The sequence below is a fragment of the Spermophilus citellus genome (assembly GCF_964194105.1).
Source record: "Spermophilus citellus genome assembly, chromosome: 13".
Classification (NCBI taxonomy): Eukaryota; Metazoa; Chordata; class Mammalia; order Rodentia; family Sciuridae; genus Spermophilus; species Spermophilus citellus.
The window spans coordinates 93625403-93650558 of record NC_138193.1 but is presented as its reverse complement, the minus strand read 5'-3'; the positions used below and the strand labels follow the sequence as shown (position 1 = coordinate 93650558).

Sequence of the window (25156 nt, the reverse complement as noted above, 5' to 3'; positions counted from 1 at the left end):
GTCTTAAGTGCCAGCTGCAGGGCTGATGGCTGCTGACATCTGAGAACCTAGCTCGAGCCTCTGGCCGCCCACCAGTCAATCAATAGATGTTTCTGGAGCCCTGCTATGTAATCAGTGCTGGTAGTTAGGCTAGAGCAGGAGGTTTGCCGCCATGTTTTCTTTACACACTGGAAAGGAAAATCTGGTCTCTTTCCTAAGTTTATAAAGTTACAAATTTGTAAAAATTTCCTGAATTTATCACAAGGGGGTAGTAGTGGGCCAAAGGCAAACATGTAAATGGATGTGAATTATTGGGATTGAGTGGCAGGAAGGGACTGGTTGTAGGCTGCTTCCCTCAGGTTAGACATTTCCATGAACCATGAGGGCATTTGGAGAAATAGAGAAGGCTGGGCGTTCTGCAGGCTGGGTTCCCCTCTGTGTGGAAGAATGGAAAAGTTTTTCAGGTTCTAGTGGAAGGTGAAGGAGGCAGGAAAGGTCAGAAATAATAGGAAAAGCAACAAACTCTTTCCCATGGGGTTGGCAGTTGAACTGGATCAGGCCGGAGATAGGGATGGGTGAGGGTCAGTCTTAAGGTAGCTTTTGGGAGGGGGACAGAAAGGAAAGGAGTTCTCCAAAAATAAAACAAAACTGACATTAGTGAATAAGGGAGAATCAGTAAATTTAGTGGCAAAGCTGTAGTCTCTACCTTATTTTTAACCTTTTGTACTGTATAAGAACTTTACATCATAAGTAGAAATCAGAGATTTATCATGTCTGTTGTCATTGTGATAAACACTTACGTTTCTTAGGAAAAAGAGAAAGAGAGTGCAGGTGGTCTGTGTGCCGGGCAGAGGCTTCCATAGGTTACTGGTGTCTGAAAAGCCTCACGTGCTTAGACCCTGAGGCCACCCTGGAGGAATCCTGTCACTTTCTGGGATGAGGTCTCTATGGCCTCAGCTTCTCTGGGATTAGGCTCCCAGCCTCTGATCTCATAACTGCCAGGACTATCCACTTAATTTGGAGATAGGAAGAGTGACTGAGAAGTGGCACCTATGGATTTTGGCCAGAGGCTGAAGAGGCCTGTGCAACAAGAGCCCCCATGACAAGTCCTCTAGCCTGGGGGGCACTGATCAGAAGAGTTCTGTCAGGGATCCAGCTCTGGGGAGGCATCTGGGGCTTTGCTATGGCAGGGTGGCCCACTCTTCTGTAAGAGCTCGTTGGCCTCGAGCTCAACCCTCTTCCTGAAGAGAGGAAATCAGGTGGTCAGGTTTGCTTTCTTCAATAGATGGAGGTAGTTTTCAAGGAATTGAGTTGAGGAAAGAGTACCCGCTTGGTTCTCCCATCTGTGTGGGGCCTGGGGTTCCCCAGATGTGGAGGAAACTTGTTCCTTCACACAACCTCTGGTGGCTTCCACTGCTCAGGCAATAAGAGAATCACACAGTTTTCTCTTGGGGCCTCCTAACCAAAATGCAGGTGATGTTCCTCTTAAAGGTTGGCCGTATTATTCTTTGACCATAACTCCCCACCCCAATCATAGCACGTACCTTTCTTCTGCATTTTGAACAAGAATTTACATTGCTCAAATTTGTGAGCTGAACCCTTACCTGTCGGGTCAAAGGTGGGAGGCTGTTCAGATGTATTTTTTGAGGTTTTCTGGTCCTTGTTTGGGTTTCTCTCAAACAGATTTCTTGATTTGGGTTCTGCGTTCTGTGGTATCTTGTCCTCCCCACTGACTGCAATGAGAAGACCCCATGGAATGAGTTAGATAAGGCTCAATTTCAGGAAGAGAGGTGAGTTCATACTGGGGAAGGGAGAGAGATGATTGGGCTTGGGTTAAGGAGGGTAGTGCAGCCACGGGTCCTTGGGGTTGGGCAGACAGAGGACTGGGGCTGGGTGAACTCACTGGTGAGGTAGCAGTCCAGGCTGATGGAGATATTGTCAAAAGCCACGGTGGCTCGGGATCCTTGTCCCCACCATGCAACCATCTGCAGCCAGAACCTGTAGTGTCAAGAGGAATGTGTGTGAGAAGCAACCTGGGTCGGGGGGGGGGGGGGCATGCCCTAGAATAGTGTCCAGCATTTGTGTGCTGGTCGCCTAGCTCAGAATTTCAGTTGAGCAACTTCTCCAACACTGAGCATAACTCTTTCAGAAGGATTGCTGATAGCTGACGCCTCACCTTAAAACCAATTTGGAGTCTAGGGACTGGGCCCAGGACTCCCTGATAACCAGAAGAGACCTCTTTTGCTTTCTGGGGTTACAGGGGTTAGGCAAGTGTGGGTTTGCTATTCAGCTGGTACTTACCCATGGGACTAAAGTCATTATTAAAAGATCAAAATACTCTGTGTCTGTCAACCTTTAAAGAACACGAGTGCCCCTTGCTCATCGCTTCAGGCAAGGAAGCTCCTACCCTGGGGCCCCTGGGTTTTCCCACTGACCAGCAAACAAAGGGTTAATTCCTGGTGGTAGTGGCCTCAAGCATCCTGGGTCTTAGCCACCATCACTTGCAGTTCCCAACTGGTTGTTAAATATTGAGTGATTTGGCTATTATTCCTGGGAGTGTTTGTAGCTAACAGAGTGGGTCGTTTCCTAGCCTTGGAGGGCCAGGTCCTCCGACTGCAGACAGAGAAAGCTTTCGAGTGAAATAAACAGTGAAAAATACCTTTGGTTCATTTATTTCCTGGGAAATTACCCTCCTGGAAGGCTGTCAGCCAACCAGCTCTTTCCTGCTATAAAGTGAAGTTTTTCTGAGAATCCTAAAAACCTTTCTCGCCTTTCAGGAAGTCAATCTAGAATTACCTGCTGAATAGTGTGAAGTGTATGGCATGGATGTTAAAATATTAAGAGAGGAAAGCCATGCCTGTCAGTTGGTGCCTGGCTGAAGCCTATAGCCATACAGTGGGATACTATTCTGCAGTAAAAAAAGAGCGGGGCCAGGAGACGCGCTATAAAATAGATGGATCTCAAAAACATTATGCCAAGTTAAAGGAGCCAGAATAAGTTAAAGACCTCATAAGGAACGATTCCATGTACAGGAAGCATCTAGAATAGGCAAATCTACAAAGACAGAAAGCAGATTAGTGGTTGCCCGGGGCTGGGAGTGGGAATGATACTGACTACAAACTAGCACAAGGGCTCTTGTTGGGATGATGGAAATGCTGTAAAACCGGATTGTGGTGCTCTTGGCATTATTCTGTAAGTTTGTTAAAACTCATTGATTTGTACACTAAAAATGGGAGAATGTTATGGTGTGGAAATTTTAACTTGATAAAACTGTTAGAAAAGGGGGAAAGGAGAGAGAGAAAGAGGGAGAGAGGGAAAGAGGTGGGGAGAGATATAGAGAGAGAACCAACAAACCCAGGTAGCTTGCGGGGGTAGCAAGAGTGGAAAACTAGCACAGGGGTGGGACTGACAGCCTGGAGCCAGCAGAGTAGGGAGGGTTGCAGGAATGACCAGAGTCAGCCTGTTCACAGAGGGAAAAAAAGCACACAGGGAGGAACAGCAGCGAGGGAGTGAAGATGGAGCCAGAAGTTAGCCACAGCAGGGTGGGAAGCCCCCGTTATGACCATGATCTGATGACCTCTGGTCACCGTGTAGAAGAGACAGATGCTGGCTGGGTGATTTCTGGCCAGAGAGCAGTTAGTGCCTCCCATGGAGGAAAGTCCTGGAGTGAACTGTAACTAAATAGTGCATTTGTGATTGATTATTCTTAACGGAACGACTCCATCATTCTGCCTTGGCCTTCACCCATCTTGTGAAATCTGGTCACAATCCTTTTTGTCTGATAGTCAAAATTGGAGAACCCAAGTCTGCTTTGCTTCCAAAGAAGAAATGCCTGAATCTGTTGTATCCCTGGCCAGACACCCTGGTCCCCTTAAGCCATGTTCCCCATGGTGGGGTCTATATGCCCCTCCTCCGTAGGATAGACCAGCAGTGGGACCTGGTAGTTGGTTGGGTGTGGAAGGAGGAGTGCCCACAGTCTATTCTGGGACACGGGAGGATGCTGGGCCAGCGAGCACAGGAACCTGTGCGGTGGGCTGCGGGGAAGGGGCACTTACTCTGGGCTGGTGAGCTTGGAGGACTTCACAGAGGAGGTGGATTTAAGTTGGCTTTGAAGTAGGAGAGGATTCCAGGATGTGGGTACCAGGAGAACAGAGCATGGTGAGGAGAAGGAATTGTTGCAAGAGAGGTGTCAGCAGGGACAGGGACTGTCCCACTTGGTGTGAGGGGTGTGGATGGAGGTAAGGATGATGAGGTGCTTAGAGGCCAGGCTAAAGAGTCTCTACTGTCATTTCATAAAAGAATGGCGGTGGGGGGGTGCATTGCAAGTTTTCCAACAAACTGTTGCAAAAGCAAAGAGCTCTTTAAGGATAAATATGGTGGGATCACCATGGCAGGATGAGGAAGAATGAAAGGTACAGAGACAAGACAGGGCCGTTTGCAAGGTGAGAGGCACTTCTGCGTGTGGGTCTGATACACAGACCTGACACACCTGCATGGAGTTTCTCCATGAGCCTTGGCAAGGGCGCAGCCATGATTTCCCCAGGGTTCCACAGGAAACACGGTCTGTGGACAAGTTCTTGGCTTGTGCCTGTGTCAGCTTACACAAAGCCCGGCCTGGGAAACTTATCTGGGAACCTAGGGCCCTAATACTGCTGCCTTGTTCTCTTTAAAGCAGATGCAAGCTCTAGGGAATAGGCACCTAAGAGAACAGGCACTTAAGACTCCTCAGAAGGGGGAGTGGAAAGAAGCATACTCCTAGGTAGAAGCATCAGGAAGGCAGAGCTGCCTGATGCTCCTGTGCTGAGGTGGGCAAGGGCCCTGCAGCAGCCCACCACTCCTATTTCCACCCAGATCTCCCAATCTGTCATCCACAGATGGAGGGGCCAGGTAGGTACTGATTGCAGTGCAGGAGGACCCGAGGTGCCTGAGCAAATAAGCGATGTGTGTATGCTTGTGGAGTGGGAGGAGGGAGAAAATCCCTGCTGTCCCCTCCATGGGCCCTTCCGGAAAGCCGCATGTGTCCCCTCTCATCCCTGGTCTCCTGGCTCCTCTCTGTGCCTTCATTCTTTATAACTCAGAGAATTAACTTCTGAAAAGTTCTCTAACTGCCACTGGGCCTCTTAGCATGGATGGTAGGGTGCAAGCCGGGGCTGGAATGGTTTGTCAATGGAAGAGTCTCTAAAGTGCCTGTGAGGCAATGGCAGTGACAGCTGCTGTTTAAGAGACTTTGACTGACATTGGGAATGGCACATATTTTGAGCCAGGAGCTCTCACAACAACCAGAGAAGACTCCATGACAACATGTGATGCGGCCTCTGTCCACCCAGGGGTCACGCTGCCAACCCTTCCCCAGGGTGCCAGGCTCCAGAGGCTCAGGGAAGGGCCAGGTGGGACAAAGGCAGCATGAAGGTGAGACAAAGGTGTGCCATGGCAGGGGTGGGGAGGATAGGGTGAAGTGGAGGCAGTGTGGGAATGGGGTCTGAGTGGCAGGTGAGGGGACAGGGAGGGCACAGGACCAGTCCAGGAGTTCCTTTTCTGTGACTGGCCAAGAGACCAGGTGGCTCAGTCCCACCCAGATTTAGGCTTTTCTGTTTTGAATGGTACCTGGTTTTGTGTTTTCTCCTGAGACTTAGGTGAAGAAGAGGTCCCTCCTGGCTCTGTTTACCCTCTCCCTGCTGGAGGTGGGCCAGACTTCCTCAAGACTCTCAGAATCTTTCTGGCTCAAATGCTCTTTACTTTTGAATTCCTCAAAAGGTACAGACACAAAGACATTCTCCAGAGTCAGCTATGGTCTCTGGTCACAGTACTTTAACAGGTGGGATTGAGGGAGACAGCTGAGACTGAGGGAAACTTCTAACATGCTCCTGTGAACCACTCTGGGACTGAAGAAGAACAAGGTGCATGCCAAATCTGCAGTCCAGGTGATTCTATGAATGTACACTACTCCCCTGCTTCTAGAACTTTTGCACTGGTGGGGAAGGAAGCAGAGTCCCCATGGCTAGAAGGGACTTCCCCTTCTTCTGGTGGGCAACCTGGTCAGAGAGGAGGCGGCACTGGGAGTTCCTGCAAGGTTTCCTCCTGCTTCCTCACTGATCTGTGCTAAGAAATGTGACAGGGGAGCCTCCTCTTTCTTTAGTAATGGAGATTTCACTCCCTGCCCCTTCATATCCAGACCTGTCCAGCTCTTTCTGTTTCTCCAAAGTAGACACTTCTGATTGCATGGGTTGTTGTTGCTTTTCCTTTTTCTTCTTGCCAAAGGGATTTGGAGCTTGTTGCTAAAACAGGCTTGGCTAGAGATCTTGGTTGGAGCCTGGTTTTGCATAGAGAATGCATCCACTTTGACTCATTCAGCTTTACAGAGAGGCCTGTTGAAAACTGACCCCGGGGGATTCTGGGAGGTGGCCATTTGGGCAGTGGGCCAAGTTCTGAGGGGCAGCTTTGGAATTGGGTGCCTCAGAGACTCACCAAGCAGGTCCCTGCCTAGGAAATGTGGATGCTGCTCACACATAGCTCAGAAAAGGCACCATCTCATTCCGGCAACAGACTGTTAATGGACAGTGAATATAGGCCTTGTTTGCCACCCATTCAGCCTTAGGGATTAACAAACCTAATTAAGTTCACTTAATGATTTTAGTAGCTGACAAAAAAAAGGTGTATGTCTGAATGTGGACTGAGGGAATAGCAATGCTTTGGAGAAGGCAGGAAAGAATAACTGGACAGGGTTAAAAATACGCAATAGATAGGCACCATGTCTCAGATTCCTCCATTGGCCACTTACTGGCCCTGGAAGGAGGGAGTGTTCTGCATCCCTTTTCGCAGCTGGGGCTCATCTGGGATCTGGCTGCTTAGGATAGAACTGGCAGATACTGCTGAGAAAAACCGCTTTCTCCAATTTCTCACTGAGCAGTTGATTTGCTTGGCTAAAATCTTCTAAAATGGACTGTCATAAGGCTCAGGGCGCAGTATGCATTTCTATTAGAATAATGTATGTGATGAAAAAGCACTGCCACCCTCATCCTATTATCTGCATAACTGACTTCAGTTATTGGCTCAAGAGGAGGGGCTGATGGGTAGCCTTGAATTCCTGGGGCCACTCTTGCTTAGGTTCAATGTGGCCAAAGCAGAACATGCGGGTCCTGACTCCATGAGTCTTTGGATCCTGCTTAGTAGAGTGGGCCAGGCCATGGTACAAGGTACCAGGAGTTGGGAACATGGTACATGGTACTCAGGAGTTGGGAACATTCCCCATCCAACTCAATCCCACTCTCAGAAGCAATTTACCACCTCCTGACTTTGTTTCCCTTTTGGGCAACAAGAACAGTGAGGAAACGTCAATACATAGACCTTCCAGGGCTGCCAAAAGCCATGGAGATATTTTACAATGAGGTCTGTCTTCATAAAGGAATCCTTCTGGAAATAAGAGAGAAAATGAATTTTCAGTTGGCTGAGCAGGCATGGAGAGTCCCCCAGACCCTTCTACATTCTCAGTTGAGGCTTTAAAGCATTCACTTTCTTTGCTCACTTTTGCAGGCTGAGACCAAATGGTCCCAGCTCCTTCACGTGCCCTGACATGTCATCAATTGGAAAAGCCTCCACAAGGAAGGTCCAGACTACAGGGTGGGTGGAACCCATTTCTAGCAAGTCTCCCCTTTGTTCTTTCAGTCCCTCAATCTGTGCTATGTCAACTGCATTCTAGTGGGGACCCCAGGCTTTAAGGGGCAAGGCAAGAAGAAGACAGGCCTTGCTTTCTGGAGCCAGAGCCAGCAGGGGAGGTGCCTGGGCACAAAAATACCTGACCCACACGCTTGACTGTGGGTGTAGGCAAATAGAGAGAGAGAGAGGGAGATGGCAAGAGAAGAAGAGGAAGGAGAAAGCGGGGGCGGGGGATGGGGTGATACAGAGGGAGCATCATTGGATCTGGCAGGTTATATACATTTTGTGAAGTAGTAGATTGTGAAGTAGCAGTAGTAGAGGCTCAGGCCTCTCCCTTCCTGGGCCATTTTCTGCCATTCCTTGAAGAACCATCCAACTTGTTTAATATCATCTAGACTCATACATAGTCTACACTGTTGGTGAAGAAATAGAAGCTCCTTGGGACAACCCAGGCTGTGGAGAACTATCTAGACCTAGAAGGCCCCACATCTATTCTTCTCAGAGACTGGGCTGTCTCTTCTCATTTCTCAGGACACATAGACATTTCCTACATTAGCTTCTTCTCTGCCTCTGTCTCTGTGTTGGCTTGTGGCTTGGAGGGCTGAAATGATAACCAGAGATGGCGGCCCTAACAGGGAGGAGACCTATGAAAATGGTGGTGGCTAGATTTCTTCTCTTCTGACAAAAACATATTTTTGAATAGTCTTTTCTTTTTTAATAGTCTTTACTGCTTGTTGAGGGTGGGGTTGCTGAGTGTCAAAAAGTAGAGGAGAGAGAATATTGGACTGAATACTTGGTGGACCTCTGTGACCTGGGCAAGTCACTATCTGGGTGCCATCTTGGTTTTAAAAAACCTGTGTAACATGGTATTTTAATGGTGGAAGTCTTTATTCAGCATGAGATTCTACTTCATTGTTTCTGTTTCAAATTATATTTTTATTAGAAACCTTTTCTTCCACAGGCAGCATATTTGTAACATTTTTCAAATTACGTATATTCTTCTTTGTCTTATAGCAAAGGTTATTTGAGCCCCCATCATGAGTAAGACACTTGTGGCTGAAGATAGGAGTATAGAGATGTGTAAGTCATGGACCTTGCCCTTGAGTTCCATCAGACCTACAACTCATACTATCCACCGACTGGGAGATTTTTGAAGTTCCCTTTAGTTCTGCTCCTCAAAGTTCAATGCAATATTATTCACATTGAATCTCGGTAGTGAGAGAGAAGTCAAGAAGGACTTTGAAGAACAGAATATTTAGGGGACTGGCAGAGCTATGGACAGAAGTATCACTCTGGAGTGGGTGTGATAGTTGGGGCCATGCTGAAGGTGTGGGTGGGATGCCAATCAGGCAGTTTGAAATCTAGGTATATGCCTCAGATGGAAATGAAAATGAGTGAATCATCTACATGGACGTGAGGGTGGAAGCTGTATTGGGGAGGCTCTGGGGGACAGCTCATGTAGAATTAGATTCCGCTTTGCTTCAAATATCAGAAGATCTATTACACCCCAGTTTCAGACTTTGTGCCTAGTGGGAGTCAGGGCTGAGAACACAGAGCTACATTTTCCAGAAGCATTTAGAATTAAGAAAAACATATGCATCTGTTGATTTGTAACCAAGCTGTGGACATTACCAGGAAAATTTGAGCAGGTCTGAACATCGGTTACTCTAAAGGGGTTCACTTAGTGCCATTTTGAGCGACTGCCTCTTAAACCAGGCTCATGGGTCTGATCTGTCTCACTGCTTTGCACTCTTGATTGTGGAAACTTAGCAATCAAAAGCAACAGCTTGTCCCAAACGTCACAGTAAATCAGTGTTAGAAATAGGATTTAAAGCTCAGAATTGCTAATCTACTCTTTGCTCCAATGATCTGGGCTATTTTCTGAGAAAGAAACAGGGCCAGATCCTTCTAGAGTTATGAATGCTTGATTTGTACATATCAATGCTTGGTTGCACATTGCATGCTGTGCCACTGGCCACATCTCTTCCCTTCTTCTCAGACAGCTGAACCCAAACTGTCCTGAGCCAATGGAGCCACTTGGAAGGCAGCAGATGTAGGGGATTCTTTTCTGGCTTCGTTCTTCCCCCTTTTTGAGTTCCACTTTGAGGGCCCAATTATTTCACATTTAGTCACTCACAAGAGCCTCCAGGGGTCTCCATGCTTTAGTAACCCCACTCTTCAGCCCATCTCTGGGTTTAAAAATGTGCAAAGCACTTGGTTCAAGATCCACATCCACTGACTTCCAAGAGGACGACCTGAGGTTCTCTGATACAACCTAGTTGGTTATTCTTGAACTTGTAGAAAACATTCCTGTCTCTAAGCCTCTGCTTGCCATGATGGCCTTTCTGGAAAGTCCTTGGTCCTTTTACCTAATACCTAATTTTTCTTGAGGACTGGCTTATTAGTCTATCCCTACCCCTGCCCCATGAGGGTTCTTTGGACTGCTCTGCAATTGGGAGGTCACTGTACCATCTGAACATCCGCCATGCTCTGTAGGACCCTGCACAGTGCTGGTGTATGACTGTTAGCCTCTTAATGATGTGCTCTGTGCTATCAGTACCCTTTAGGCCCAAGAGGCTGCTTTCACACTCATTTCTACCCTCTCTTGATGGGGGTTTATTATACTTTTGCCAACAGCATGACAGCCAATGACACCTCTCCATATACTTCTTGATTCCCTGTCTTGCCCACAAGAGATCTGGATCTGTTATTTTATGCAAGTGACTTTCAAATGTGGTTACATATCAAACCAAATGTGGTTGTCCAGCATGTGATCTACTGAATCAGAATCTCTGTGTATGGGGCCCAGATCTCTGGTGGTGGGAGAGGAAGAGAGTTTTCCAGTTCACCATAATGTTCAGTTAAGTTTGTGGACCATGGCCCTAGGCTGAATTGCTAGTTTTAAGACTTTTCAAAAGTTCTTTTTTCCTGTTTATTTATTTATTTATTTGTTTGTTTTTAGACAAGAAAAATTCAGTGAGAAAAATTCCGGGGTGATTTCTGCCAGAAAATAAGATTTTTGCCGCATCATAAAATTTGGGGAATGAAACATTCATACCTCAGAATAGATACTGGAATTGATTTCAGCCTTGAATTATGAGGCTTTGTGGAGAAGAAGCTTGATCAATGCTCAGAGTTGCTAAATGAGGAAGCAGTATTCTCATGTAATACTGATAGATGCCCACAGATGGGAGCTGTATTCCTTGGCTTATTCCATGACACAACATCTCATTTCTTTTTTTTTTTTTTTTTGAATCTAACCCACTTCTCTGAGCACACAGCTAGACTACATTTCCCAGCATCCCTTGCAGTATGTGTGGCCATGTGCTTGAATTCTAGCCAATGGAGAGTGAACAGAAGTGATGATTCATAAAAATCTTTCTATGACAGATCCCCCCACCCCATGTTCTTCTCCTTTGGTTGGCTGAATGCAAAGGATTCCAAGGCTGGAGAAAAGGGTGAAAGCACAGGGTGGAAGGAGCTTGGGGCCCTGAATGACCAAGTGGAAGGCCACTCATGAACCCACACACTCATTTTTTATTTTATAAAAGCAAGAAATGTATTTCATTTTTACCCAATTCTGAGGATTGGATGTTTACTGTTATGTCAGGTAGTGTTACCCCAACTAACAGTGTATGTAGTACAAGCTTAGGTGTTCAGGTGTGCTCACCTGGCATGGTTGGGGTGATAACTGAACTGCTTGGGGGTGTTGGAGATGGGTCCACTTTACCCTTGGTGGCTGCAGGACCCTATAGTACCCTTCCCTTACAGCTGCATATTTGGCACTGCCCTAGGACTGGGCACCCTAGTGAGCCAGGTAGGGTGCGTTTAAGAAGGGTGCTTAAGCTCTCTGGGACATGAATATAATTTTCTTGTGCAAGGGTGCTGCATGCACAGGCTTCAGGCTCACTGACCAGGTTTTTGTCATGCTATGGAGGCCTGGATATTCATCTGGTTCCCAGCTTTTACCTGTGTCCTGACCACATGCCCACACCCCTACTGGGATGACCTATCTGGCCCAGTTCTCCCAAGGCTGGGCCTGGCCTGCTCCTACAGACCAGAGTCATTCTCCAGATCCTGCCTGAGGGGCTGGGCCCTGCAGGAGTTTGCTGACCTCATGGCTGACAGCTTCCTGACAGGGCCTCAGGCAGCCCAGGCCAGGCTCCATCCTCATGGTTCCTCCATCAGTTGATGTGAAATGACACCTGCTGCTTATTGTCACACAGATTCATGGAAGAGACTTTTTTGACCATGATGGCAAGGCTTTGAAAGAGAGTGAGATTTTGAGCTGGAAAATGATGGCTTGAATCCTGAATCTTCTTTCTAGCTAATTGTGTGTCTATGGACAGTTATTTACTTATTTTGAGCCAGTTTCTGAGCAATAGCCATTGCTCTCTGCTTCTGTTGGTGTGGGCATATTTGGTGGAGGAGATGCCTGCATAGCACCTGCCTTACTTCCCAGCAGGCACCCCAGTGGGCTGTGGATTTACTGGGCCTTGAGCTGTTCCGATTCCCTGGGTCCCTGTGTCCAGCTCTCATGCTCTGCCATGCAGCAGTCTGTTTTCCTGCTAGCCTCCCTGTTAGATGGTACACCCACCTTGAGAGCTGGGGCTGTGCTACTTGTCTAGGCAAGCCCATCATGGGACACCAAATGCACAATGCCTGAGGAATAATGAAGGATGGTACCATTTCATGCTTGAGAATCTTCACAGGATGCTGCCTGGTGAAGGGGAAGGCAATGGAAGCTGGGCCTCTGTGGAGGAGCCTCTATGCCTAGTGACCTGTAGGACTTCAGGAAAGTTATTGAACCCCTCTGGGCCTTGGTCTCCTTGTCTGAAAATGGAGGACATTTTCCCTGACCACTCACAGTGGGCCTGAATGGGTACCTCATGCTGTGAAGGAGTGAAGCACCCTGGGTGGAAGTGCATGGTGGAAGTGCACCTCTGTGGGTGTGGAGAGTGAGGAGGTGCAGGAGCCACTGTGACAGTCGCAGCAGCCTGTCCTGCAGAGGGCAGCAGGTGCTGGCTTATGGGGTTTGCAGTGGTATGACATCAGCTCCTCCCCACAGGTGTGCCTCCTCCCTGGGGAGGGATTAACTGGTGGAGGCAAAGCAGATGGAAACTTGAAGGAGGGGATAGAATGCAGGGCCTGGCCCCATGCTTCATTCTCCTAGGGTCAGAGAGGGCTCTATTTCGCACAGGGTGCCAACCTCATGGTTGGATTTCCTGCATCAGTCCTTTTGGAAGTGAAATTTATTCTCAGGTACAGGGTGATTTGTGAAATGTATAAGTTTCTATATTTCATTTTATGTCTTTGTTAGAGGTGGTACATTACTACATTTGCAAACAGCAAAGGCCCATCAGAACCTAGGATCATTTGGGAGTGGGTACACAGATGTAGGAATGGTCAAAGGCATGCTGACTGGTGACCTGAAAAGACACCCAGGGGAGTGGACTCAATGTCCTTGAAAGAAAAGGAGGGAGTCCTCCCCTGCTGGTGAGGCGAATGCATTGCACCTGCAGGCCTGAGGAGAGAAAAGCAGGCAGGTGGGCTGGGTGGTGGGTGGGAATTGAGCAGGAGGTGGTGGTGGAAATTAAGATGATGGGTTTTGGGGGATGCAAATGAAAAACAGACATAACTACCTGGAAGCAAATAAGAGGCGTGGCCTAAAAATACCCAGAACCAGGCTATTTGTTAATAATAAGAGCTTCATGCACAAGGCCCTGGAGAATGGAATATTACTCAGTGTTAAAAGAGAATAAAACTATGGCATTTGCAGGTAAATGGATGGAGTTGGAGAATATCATGTTAAGTGAAGTTATCCAAACCTAAAAAAACAAAAAAAACAAATGTTCTCTCTGATAAGTGGATGCTGATCCATAATGGGGAGGATGAAGCATGGGAAAAATGGAGGAACTATGATTGGCAAAGGGGAGGGAGGGTAAGGAGGGTGCATGGGGGCAGGAAAGATAGTAGAATGAGATGGACATCATTACCCTAGGTACATGTATAACTGCACATATGGTGTGACGCTACATCGTGTACAACCATAGAAATGTAAAGGTGTGCTGCAATTGTGTACAATGAATCTAAATGGATTCTGCTGTCATACATACCTAATTAAAATAAATAAATAAATTAAAAAATAATAAGAGCTAACATTGACCATGAGCATTCTGAATTATTTCATCAGGAGGCACATAGGAAGCAACCCGGCCTAAGGATGGGGGGGAAATTATCTAAGCTCGTTATCCCTCACATTCCTCATATAAAAAGGGGGATTAATTGTATTATCTCTCCCAAGGGGATGTTTGAGGATGAAAGGTGATAATGCATGGTAAGTACTTGTTAGAATGACAGGTATGCAGCAAGCACTCAACAAATGCTAATTCTAATTATTTAAAACTCCTCAAGGCTGTAAGAGAAGCTGCAATGCAATTTATGGAAAATGTGAATTCAACACAACTTTTCCAGAGGCGTGTCTAGACCTGCAAACTGAGGTCTACCCAGAATCTCACTGCAATCTACTACTTCTCTACCCAAGCAAGAATGAGTAATGAAAATGTTCCTCTAATGTCTTTCTTTTCTATGAAAGATGCTACAGAAAGATAGAGCATTGTAATCCATAGTGCCCTGTATAAAATGGGGATTCTGTAGATGATAAACAAAAGTTGAATAGGAAAAAAAATCTTGGCTCTGTGGAGTTTCTGGTCTAAATGCATGAAGACATAACTCGCAGTTTAACTGATCTCATTTGAAAGATGCATTTCTGAAACACACCACTTATCGTTTAGGACAAAGGATGCAAAAGGAACAGGAAACTTAAATATCTCCGGAGGGAACGTTTTTTCTTGTTAGACTATGTATATAGTGTACAGCTAAAAGCCTTTCTAATGACAGTGCTGGGGAATGGAGCCTACCCAGGTGTGGTAAGTTATGTACTTTACATCTGACTGTACAATTGCAATGATTTGTGGGACATGATTTGATCCATGGTATTTCCAAATCTATCTCATGATGAGTTGAACTTAGCAGCTTCTGCTCTGTAAGCACGTCAAAGCTTAGGATGGTCGGGGAAATTGTATTTAGTTGAGTAAGATCTATGATTATAAAGAGGAAAACCAGGACCGTGTCCCTGCAAGAGTCTGACAATTCAAATTAAGGGGGGAGAACTTGCCTTTCTTCCATTTTGAGAACAAGTGGAATTAATTCTAGCAGAAAGCATGGCGACTGAGATGGGGGTTGGGAGGATGCTGATAAAATAGGAAATAAATGAATAAAATGAAGAAAATTATAGTAGTTAAATGAGGTGAATGTCAAGTAATGAGGTAACTTCCAATCATACCTCAAGTCCAGGTTTGAATTGGTGTTGTCCTTCAAAATTACCTTGAGAGCAGAGATCTGTATTCCAGGGGTATTGCCACTGCTCAGAACAGCTTGAGCATGGCTCCTGGAGGTTTTTCTTGTTACTCTTTTTGTAGAGTTACTATAATTTCATAATGATGACAGACTATTACATTACTTCTAACACTCTGCATATCTGTAAATAGAAGGAATATCATTCTGTGGATCAATGCCCCCTGATGCTAGCCTCTTTGCATCTCTCCTTTATGAGCCTGTGTGGGATGACTGCCTGGTGGGGATGATCTGACTACAGCTCTTTTGTCTCAAGTGCCCAGGGCTTGTGAAATTAAGATTGGACAGGTCACACATGGGCCTAAGTGAAGGTCTAATTAAAGAGTTTGAAAGGCACCTGAACACCTGCAGGAAGTTAGGAAAATAATTAGATTTATGTTTAAAAAGATTATTCATGTAATGCCCAGAGGCTGACTAGTGTCTAGAGCTCAGGAGCTCTTCAGGGCCAACCTCTAAGCTCTGGATAGATCTCCTTTAAAAAACACAATGTGTGGAGGTTGGGGAACCTGGGAGCAGAGGCGTTTTGGAATAGCTTAGGGAATAAAGCTCCTGACACCTTTAAGATCAGGTGCCCGGGAGCTGTCCACAGGCCGGTGCTGAATGGCGGAAGCTAGGAGTGAGCTTCCCGGGTGAATGCAAGTGGAGGTTGGGGTTCGTGCCCCCCTCGGGAGTGGAGGGAGGGGCTTGGCTTTTATTTGCCTTTGTCCATTTCATTTTCCTCTTTATTTCTTTTATTTCTCTATTCTCTTCCTTTTCCCATTTTCATTTTGTGGCAATGCAGGTAGCATAGCCCACTCTCCTGAAAGGAAGCGGGAAGAGTGGGTGGCTGCTGCTCATCAGAGACTTCTCCTTATGAGGAATCAGCAGAACACTGGTGACAGTTAACTAATAAAAACCCCACTGTTATCTTAGGTTTGCATGACTGGCTATTATTGTTAAATTGGCCATCGCAGACTGCGGCATTGTGTGTGTGGGTGAGGGGGAGTATTGTCTTTATTGTATTATAGTTGTTATTATCAGTTATTGCTGATTAGGCATCTAATGCAGGCCAGGCTCTTCACCAAGTACTTTACTTTTCCAAACTTAAGAGGAGACTTATTATCTCTGTTTTATAGAACATGACTTGAATCAGAAGTTCAGTGGTTGTGATTTGTGCTATGGGTTCAATACATTATTACGAAGGCCACAAACCCAAGGGACAAGGATGAAAGATCAGAAAACAAAATTCATTGATACCTACTATGCATGAGTTCTTTGGACAATCATTCATTTGGTCTCATAGCAATCCTGTGAAGTTGTACTGTTGTTATTCTCATTTTAAAGATGAGGAGGCTAAGGTTCAGAGAGGTTAAGTTAAGGGGATGAGGTCACACAACACATACTGGCTGAGTCAGTTTTAAAAGTTGGGACTCTCTGATTCTAAAGTCTAGACTCTGTCATCCAGAGTTTCTGTAGTTTTATGGGCCAGTTACAAGTGCAATCTAGTTTGCTTTCAGCTTGCCTCATTCTCCTGCAGTTCCGTTTTCTTTGGGTCTCAAGGCCTCCCATATCAACTCTAGCTCTGAGAAGCCTGCTTCTAACACATGTTGGTAGCATGCAGGCTCACCACCAATGGAGGCTCTCTTGTTTTCTGCAATTGCACACTTTTTGGGTCATAAGGCATCCTCAAACCAAGCTAGCCTTTGTCTGAATTCCCGCTGGACAGTTTGGTCTCAGTCTCAATATTGAAAATGTCAATCTGGTACACAGCCTTTACAAGAAGGAGGAAGGCTGAGAACAAAGTCTCTTTCACATGCAACTCTGGTGGATGGGAGTGAATCCAGTCAACATCTTACTTGCTTTAAATTCCCTGGAGTGGCTATGAAAGAGAGAGGTCTTGCTCGATCAAGGAGAAAAAACCCTTTGAATCATCTGAATTAATTCTGCATCTCCCAGGAGGGAGGACTCTGCATCACTCTCTTATTCTCCATCCCTGGTGCCCAGTCTCACAATCCCAAAGAACAAAAGAGGAGTCTGTGGTGAGTAGTGCCCAAATGTTTTTTTTTTTTTTTTTTTTTGCACTTTAATTAAATCCATTTTTCCTGGGGTCACTGCCTTGGTATTTATGGGCTTTGATCTTTAACCCACACACTGAAGGAGTGGGTAACTTGTGCTCAGAGTAAGGAAGGTGCCTTCTTCCTGTGCCAGCAGAGCTCCAGCAATGAGCCCTTGGATTAGCAAACTCCGAGGTTGGGGGAGACTTTGAAACCTAGTTTCATCCTTACAAAGCTGCATGCTAACTGGCTTCAGCCTCCACTTTGCCTTGAGCCCTTGACCTTCCTATATCAAAGGTGAATCCATCAGATGATAATTTGATCATGTTTTAGGAACTAGTATGGAGTTGCTCTGGAGTGTAAGGTTCGATGTTTGGCTTATGAAAGATTTTTTTTCTTTTTCCAGTCTATTTGTCTGTTCCCTTTTTAGAAATGACCCTCTCCTGCTCTTTGGTCAGGAAGGGGTCAGCACCAACCACGAAGTGTTCAGGATGACACAGCAGAGTGTCACATGAGTGCTACTGTGCCGGGCTGTCTACACAAGCACTGCTTGTTCCAGGCTGACTGCAGGTGGCAGAGCAGTGCCATCCTGGGGAGACAAGTGGCAGCTAAACTCTGTGGGTTACTGCTCCATTTCAGTGCCATGCAGAGTTAACAACCTCCTAGCCCAACTTTCTCCATTTAAAGGCGAGGAAACTGAGGTTCAAAATAGTGAAGGTCACAGAGACCATTAGGGATAGAATCCAAACAGAAACCAGGACCTCTGGTAGAAAGTCTCCTGTTTACTGATGAATTTGTCATCTGCCTTCATCGACCTGCCTCAGGACCTGACTCCACAGAGAGTGGGCTGGGTCAGGTCTGGTTCCAGTCCTGACTCTGATGCCTGGTGGCTGGCACTTCACATCCCTGCTTCTTGTCTTATCCCCTTGCAAAAGGAAAGCAGTGGGGATAGATGATGAGGCCTGTCCTAATTCCTCGAAGGTTTTATTGTTAATAAGGAGAAAAGAAAATACCAAATGGGAAAGTAAAATAAAATGCACCAAGTAAGAGAAAATGCTAAATACATAGAACGTCTGGATCTTATTTGGGAGTAATGTGAATTGCTCAATTTAATGTTTTCCTACAGATAGATACTGGAGGCAGCAGATCAGACCAGATTAGAGATGTGGGAGATGAATGCCATTAGCACCCAAAATCCCTTGGAGAATCCTGTGCTCCTGGTAAAACCTGCAGAAAGTGTGCACATCTACATGTGTGTGCATGATTGTCCTGGGTGAAAGGCATGGGGCCAGGGAGGGAAGACATGGCACCCTTCAGCACTGTTCCTGGTAGAGAGCAAGGAGGTGGAGAGGACGGGGAGAGGCCCACCTGTCGGACACGTCGAGGAGAGGCAACACTGTCCACCGCCACAGGCTCCAGCCTTCATTGGTGGCAACGTGCCAGATCATCCTGCTTTGCTCCTTCCCAGTTTTGTTCTCTACTAGCATCAAGGACACGTTTCCCCTCAGGACTCCACGGATGAGCCAGGACATTCGGAGCTGCGAGGGAGAGAAGAGCCAAAAGATGAGTGTTAGCATGGAAAGGAAACCTTAGGTCCCCTTGTTGGGCTATCAGTGGAAGTCCAAAGGATTTTTCTGGAGACTCAGCTGAGGTTGGCCCAGTGAGGACAGCAGGGCACCCACTGCCTGATCTTGCTCATTGTCTCCCAACGTGGCTTTCATTAAGTTCAAAGAGCTGTGCAGGCACGAGCTGTGGGCAGTACTGGAGCTTTGTTCAGGTTGACAGTCTAGATTTTACAAGATTCTTTCTTGGAGGTAGATCAGTGGAGTGTTCAGTGAATTTCCTAAAGAGTAGCTAAAAATTTTTGTTCATGGCCCCAATCCACTTTGCAATCTTAGGCAAATGATTTTTTTGGACTCAATTTCTTTGACTAATTTAGGTAAAATAGATTTTTATTCCTTCCCCAAAGATTCCAATGCTCTTATTTGAACAGCAGGAACACATTGTGTATTAGTTAACTGGAGATCCTATGACTTGGTAGGTAAGGTCAGACAAAACCCTTTATATCAAGATGTTTTAATACAGTGTCTTCCAGAATGAGGGTGCCCGTTTTTCCAAAGGAAGAAGGGAACTTCATCCCAAATGAAGAGAGAGTGGTTTCATGACACCTCAGGAAACATTTGATACTTTTTGCTTGCAGTTTGGGGAGCAGAGTGGGTTAGTGTCTATCTGGAAAACTCAAAGTTTTTCTATCTGGAAAACATAAATCCCCAGAGTTTCCTTAGGCAAAGAAATTCATGAATGTTTCACAGTCTAGAGGGGAGCCAAGTACAAGTGGGTCCTGTGGGTCATTTTAGATCTTGTCCAAGAGGGCTACACCGACCATAGCAGAAGAGCTGCTGGTACCTTGAGATGCCCAAGGGCAGAGGGAGAAAGAAGTGACCACCTGTAACTGAGACAAATATGCTCTAGTCAAGATGAAAGACCCTAAGTCACAGTGGAGGTGGTGGGAGAAAGGTAGTTCTCTGAAGGAACTACAGAAGTGTCCCTGTGAGAAACAGTAAGCCTCGAACACTTGGCATGTGCAGGGAACACCAATACCAGATCCCAAAAATGTCCCAGCCAACTAAGAGTTTTCTTGGTCCCTTTATGTTTCTTTTCTTATACTTACAACCCTGAAGGGTCAGAGGTCAGCAAGATGACAGAAGAGGAGGAGAAACTGGATGGGGAACCGGAAATGTCACTGATCACACCCTTCCCTGATTTCAGGCTGTCCCGCTGCAGCAGGACCAGTTACGGTCATAGCAGGGGAGAGAAAGAAGCCCTAATTTTAGATCAAGGTTGAAGTTCTGACTGGCACCACATTTTGATTATAAAATAAGCCAGTGTTTTGTGATTTGAAGAAACTGGAGAACAGTCTGTGTTACCTTGGAGTGACCAGACAAGTAGGGGGGTCTGACTGAGTTTTCACCCAGGACCCCATACACAGAAGCTAAGTGAAGGCTCTGAGACTCCCCGACACCAGTTTATCTGCAAGATTTACACCTGCCTTACGTATTTCTGCTCCTGTACTTTTGATCCTTCCATTTCTTCTACCTCCACTTTTCTTCTCTCCATGTTAAAAAAAAAAAAAGGACATAGATTTCCTTTTCAGGAAGCTTTTCCTTACCATTCCACTCAGAAACGACTTCCTCTTTCTCTGAAGTCCTATCACTGAGGTGACTGGGATCCTCAGGGGACATGCCTTGTTTTTCCTTACGGTAAGGAAGGAACTGTCTTATTTATCTTGTACTCAGTGACTGTCAAGCTTGGGCACATGGTTGGAGCCAGTCAATGTCAGAATGAATAAAACGGTATACAAACATAGGCAGCCACTCCTGTCTTTACCAGGTTCTCAGCTCTGGTGAACCAACTTTTCATCCTCTGAAGCTTATTTGTACTTTCATGCATTCTGGAGATCAGGTTACAGGGAAGGGGAGAGAATCCCTATTTCTCAGCCACCTGACGATATTCTAAATTGCCCAGTTCTCATTGCTCTTAGGAAATATTCAGTAAGAAGCAGAGTCTGCTAGTGACATGAGCATGTCCATGAAAAACAGCCCTGTCATGTCTATGGGGGGGCCAGCTGACTGCTGAACTTTCTCATCTTCCCACACTACATTTTAGGCAAGTTAGGTTGTGAGAGAGTGGTGGAGAGAGACCCCACATGATGGTGCTAAGGCTCCGGCATCCTTTATCCTGAAGAGGTCTGCCAGGAGCCTTCTTGGTTGGTATCAGCCCTTGAGGGAGATGATCAGCTATTGATTCACAAATATTTACTGCAGACCTACTCTGTGCTGCATACTGTGCATATCTTCCCTGTGCTCACGGACCTTATCATCCAACCAGGAAGTTAGAATTTAAACTAATAATTTCAAGTGTCTGAGGGTAACCAAAGATGAAGTAATTGGAGCCACTTGATAGCCAATGCAAAAGACATAAGACAATCAAAGCATCGATATCATCAAGCCTAGGGTAAGACAGATGCTGGGCCCAACCGTTCAGAGCAATGAATAGATAAGAACTTTTTAAAATTAATTTTCCTTTCATCTTTTTTTTTGTGATGCTGGGGATTGAACCCAGGGTCTCACATATACTAGGCATATGCTCTACCACTGAGATATCTCCCCAACCCCTCCTTTCATCTTATAATAATACCACTTATGGTTTATAGCAGAAAACACATATCTAGGGCCAAAACTCAAGCCAAGGCATACACTGTCTGAGCTTCAACAATGTTGAGTTCTAGAAATAGATACAAAAGTCTTGGAATAAGATTGGCAGTCAATAAGTGGCTAGTAAAGTACATTTAGGATCATTAATTTTTTTTTTTTATCTGCTGAGTGCTCAGTAAGGATATACCCAGGCAGATGCTCTTCCTTAAGACAAGCATCCCACAACCCACTGTTTTTGCCTTGGACATCCTTCCAAGTTCTGCCTATAAGAGCCAGTGGGTGACTTGTTGATCAGATTGTGGTCCTTGGACCCATGTCTTCAATATTACCTGGGAGCTTGTTAGAAATGAAGAAGCTCTGACTGGGCCCCACACCTACTGAATTAGAATCTGGAGAGAAGCACTGAGTTAGAGAGCAGCCTCTGGAACTCTACCCTAGTGCTCCTCTGACTCATTCACCACCTTTCCAGAATGTACTGGAAACAACTGCCCTTTGCATCAACACTGATTCTTCAGGGGCTCATTTGATCATCTCATTTCCTGGCTTGTTCACTCTGTCAGAACTGGGAGTTCGTGCTCCATGGTTCGAGTGCATTAACTGTGTGACCTTAAGACTATGGCTTAGTCTCCTCTGAGCCTGTATTTTGTTACAGATAAACTTATGATCGTACTCATACTTTCCCTGCTCACCTTAAAAGGTGGTTATAAATAATGGGTGAGTTAAAGAATGTTAAAGAATGTGTAAGAGCCCAAGTGAGACTGTGTGTGGCATGGGGAAACCAGTGGTTTCCCATCTGGGCTGCAAATTAGAGTCACCTGGGGTGCTCTCCAAATTGCCAATGTGTGGGCTCCACCTGAGAGATTCTGATTAAGTAGTCTTGGTTAGGTTCTGGACATCAGAGGCTTTAAAATCCCTCCAGGTGATTCTAAAGTGCATCTTGGGATGAGACTACTGGGGAGATGGGACTACTTAGTGCAGAAAGTAGCCTGGCCCTCTCACTGAGGGGTCCATTTTCATCCTAGACTTTGAGTTTGAAGCTATTCTTAATTACTAAAAAAATGGCTTAAAGTGTGCCCACCATCACCAAAGTGTAGAGGGGGTGATTCTTCTATAGAGAGGAGGACACAGCCCTCCACAGAGAGTTTTCATGAGGTTACCACATCAGCTCCAGGCAAAGACTGAGAACAACCCAGAAAGTGAGGCACCCCTGGGCTGAGGGTGAGCAGAACTGACCTGAGCCAGACCTTGCCTCTTGCTCCTGCAGGGCAAGGTTCTCACCAATTTCTTAATTACTAGGACAGGAGGACTGATGTCAGGTCTTAGTGAGAATTCCTTATTAATCACCGGTGTCAAGGGTGTAGAGTGCTCTGGTTCCTAAGGCAAACTGCAGTTCTGAATCCGTCTCAAAGGCTGACATTTCTCCTATCTGGTCCTAGGTGACAGAGCTCCTCTGATGTCATCCTAATTATCCATGCCAAGGACACACAACTAGATCTTAACAGTAAGATTCCAGTGCCCAACTAGGCACAACACACTCTTGAAAGTTGATCTTCACACCCATTTCTATCTTGTGTCTTGTAGGATACAAAACCACTTATTTATTGAATGCCACAAAGCTGCACCAGGCACTTATACAGATGCTTATCATTGTACACTCACAGCACCCCTTCATGTAGCTATTGTTACTCCCATTTTTCAGAAGAAGAATCTGAGGCTTGCAGGGGCGAAGCCAGTCCCATGTGGGCCCATATGCTGTGGACCTGGGCTCTACTCTCTGTTCTACACTGTTCCTACCATACTTTCAGAGCTATGCACACTGAGCATGTTATGATAATCTTTAATGTATCCGGGGTCTATTGAGAAGATTTTCTTGATTCTTCTTGCTCACAGTGTGGTCTGTGGAGCAGCAGCAATGGTATCACCTGAGAGCTTGTTAGAAATGCAGGACCTTAGGTCCTGGTCCAGCTCTACTGAATCAGAATTTATATTTTTACAAGGTCTGATCTGAGAAACACTTTCATATTGGAGGGATTAGGGGGATAGTGGATTTTCAGCCATTTATAACTCTAGTCTCAGTGTGTGTGTGAATGTGCGTGTGTGTGTGTGTGCACGCGTGCGCGTGTGCACATGTGTGTTCATGTACATATCTATTATATTTATGGGAAATAACACTTGTTGGAGCCTGTAACAATATAATTTTTGATTCTCCTGGACACATCCTAATAGACATAGGTTCTAAATGGCAGCTTTTGAATAATAGACTCTTTTATATGCAGACAGCAAGTGAGACAAGTGAAAAGAAACAGCACCAAGAGCACGCCACCCGCAATTATATCTCCTGGCTCCAGCTGGCCCTTTTACAAGGGCCTTTTTTCCCTGCCTCTCTGTGGGGCCTGATAGACTTTCCAATTATGTGGGACCAGTGTTTGTCGTTTTATTAATTAAAGTCCTGTATGTAAAGCAGGAGCCTCATTGTGGCTAGGCCTCATGCTATTATTTCTCTCATGGCCCTTTCCTCCTCTGGAGGTAATGACTGCAATTTTATGTCTAGGATGTGGCCCGTGTTTGCTATGCACTCCTCGTGGCAGTTTCAGAATAATCTCTTGAACTCATAAGAAAATATCATAATGCAATTTAGCCTGGAAAGGGACTCAGTGGTATCTAATAATGTCCGTACTGCACGTCATACTCGCAGGGGTAGGGGACACTACAGGTGGAGGTGGTGGTGAGGTTTGCCATCTCTCAAAATTTATGAAGGGCTGCAAGAGTTCCAAGAGTAGAGGCAAAACCCCAAGGATGGATGCGCACCCAGTGTGCATTTCACCCCAACAGAATGAAGCGTGTCTTAGCAGCCAGAGATGTGCCAAGATGAGCTTGCTTGGCGGGTGACAGGTAGCTTGGGTACTCCCCACGCTGGGAGTCATCTGGAAGACAAAAAGACTTCATGATCAGGATTGAAATTGTTATCAGGGGCCAAGATGGGGGTCAAGACTCCCCTCCAACCTAAGATGCCACAGAGTTTTGATTCAGGGTAGGAGCTTGTAATTTTTAAGATTCCCTGGTTTCAGCATGGTATATTATTAGGAATATTGACTCCCTGAAAAATCCAATGTTTTTGTTCACCATCTTCTAATTCACCTGGAAAGAATAAACACCAGCTTTCTAGCTATAAATAGCCTAATGAAAAATCAAACCAACACAGCAAGAAGCTGCCCAGATGCAGATTTTTTTTGATAACAAGCAAATAAAATGTGATGCTGGCAAGTACTCGCAATTAGAGACGCTTAAGGAATGCTGGATTCCTGGTCATGCTGGAGACTTAAAAGACCAGAATCCTTTCTGAAGGCACCACCTCACATCTTTCTTTCTGAGACATCACATTGAAGCCAAAGGATACCCAGCTGGGGACATCCATCTGACCCCTTTGTAAAAACATGGAGGGAAAACATGAAGGTTATGTATATAAAAACAACAACATTGGAATCCCTGGGTGGTGAGGTTATAGAGTGACAGATATTTATTTTTTCTTCTGGGGTCTTTTCCAGATTTTTAGTCTATAACTTTTGAAAACTAGAACAGAACTATAGAATAAACTTAGAATAGAGATTAAAAGCATGTTTATGAGGAATAACATTGAAATAGAAAAATGTAAAATGAACTAGGGAGATACGAAATACTTAGATGATATGATATCAAATGTATGTAAACCCTTTAACTACAGCCATGCTTGGTTCTCTCTCCCTCTCTCCCTTTCTCTGGAAAGAAGTGCCACCATGGTGATAGGGGTTGTCTTTTGTGGGGGTAGGATTATGGGCAATTTTGCTTTTCTCATTTATACTTCACTGTGTTTTCCTAATGTTC

At 45.6% G+C, this 25156-nt stretch overlaps 1 protein-coding gene across 1 annotated transcript in view; it reads right to left on the bottom strand.

Moving 5' to 3' along the window:
- The window catches only part of ALK (ALK receptor tyrosine kinase), a 671348-nt gene that overhangs the window by 70720 nt on the left and 575472 nt on the right, over positions 1–25156 (bottom strand). Inside the window, exons 9-11 of the mRNA XM_081265286.1 lie at positions 18450–18619; positions 1883–1977; positions 1584–1712 (exon numbers count right to left, since the gene is read on the bottom strand). Of these exons, the coding sequence (XP_081121412.1) occupies positions 1584–1712; positions 1883–1977; positions 18450–18619 (394 nt within the window). The remainder of the gene's footprint in view (positions 1–1583; positions 1713–1882; positions 1978–18449; positions 18620–25156) is intronic.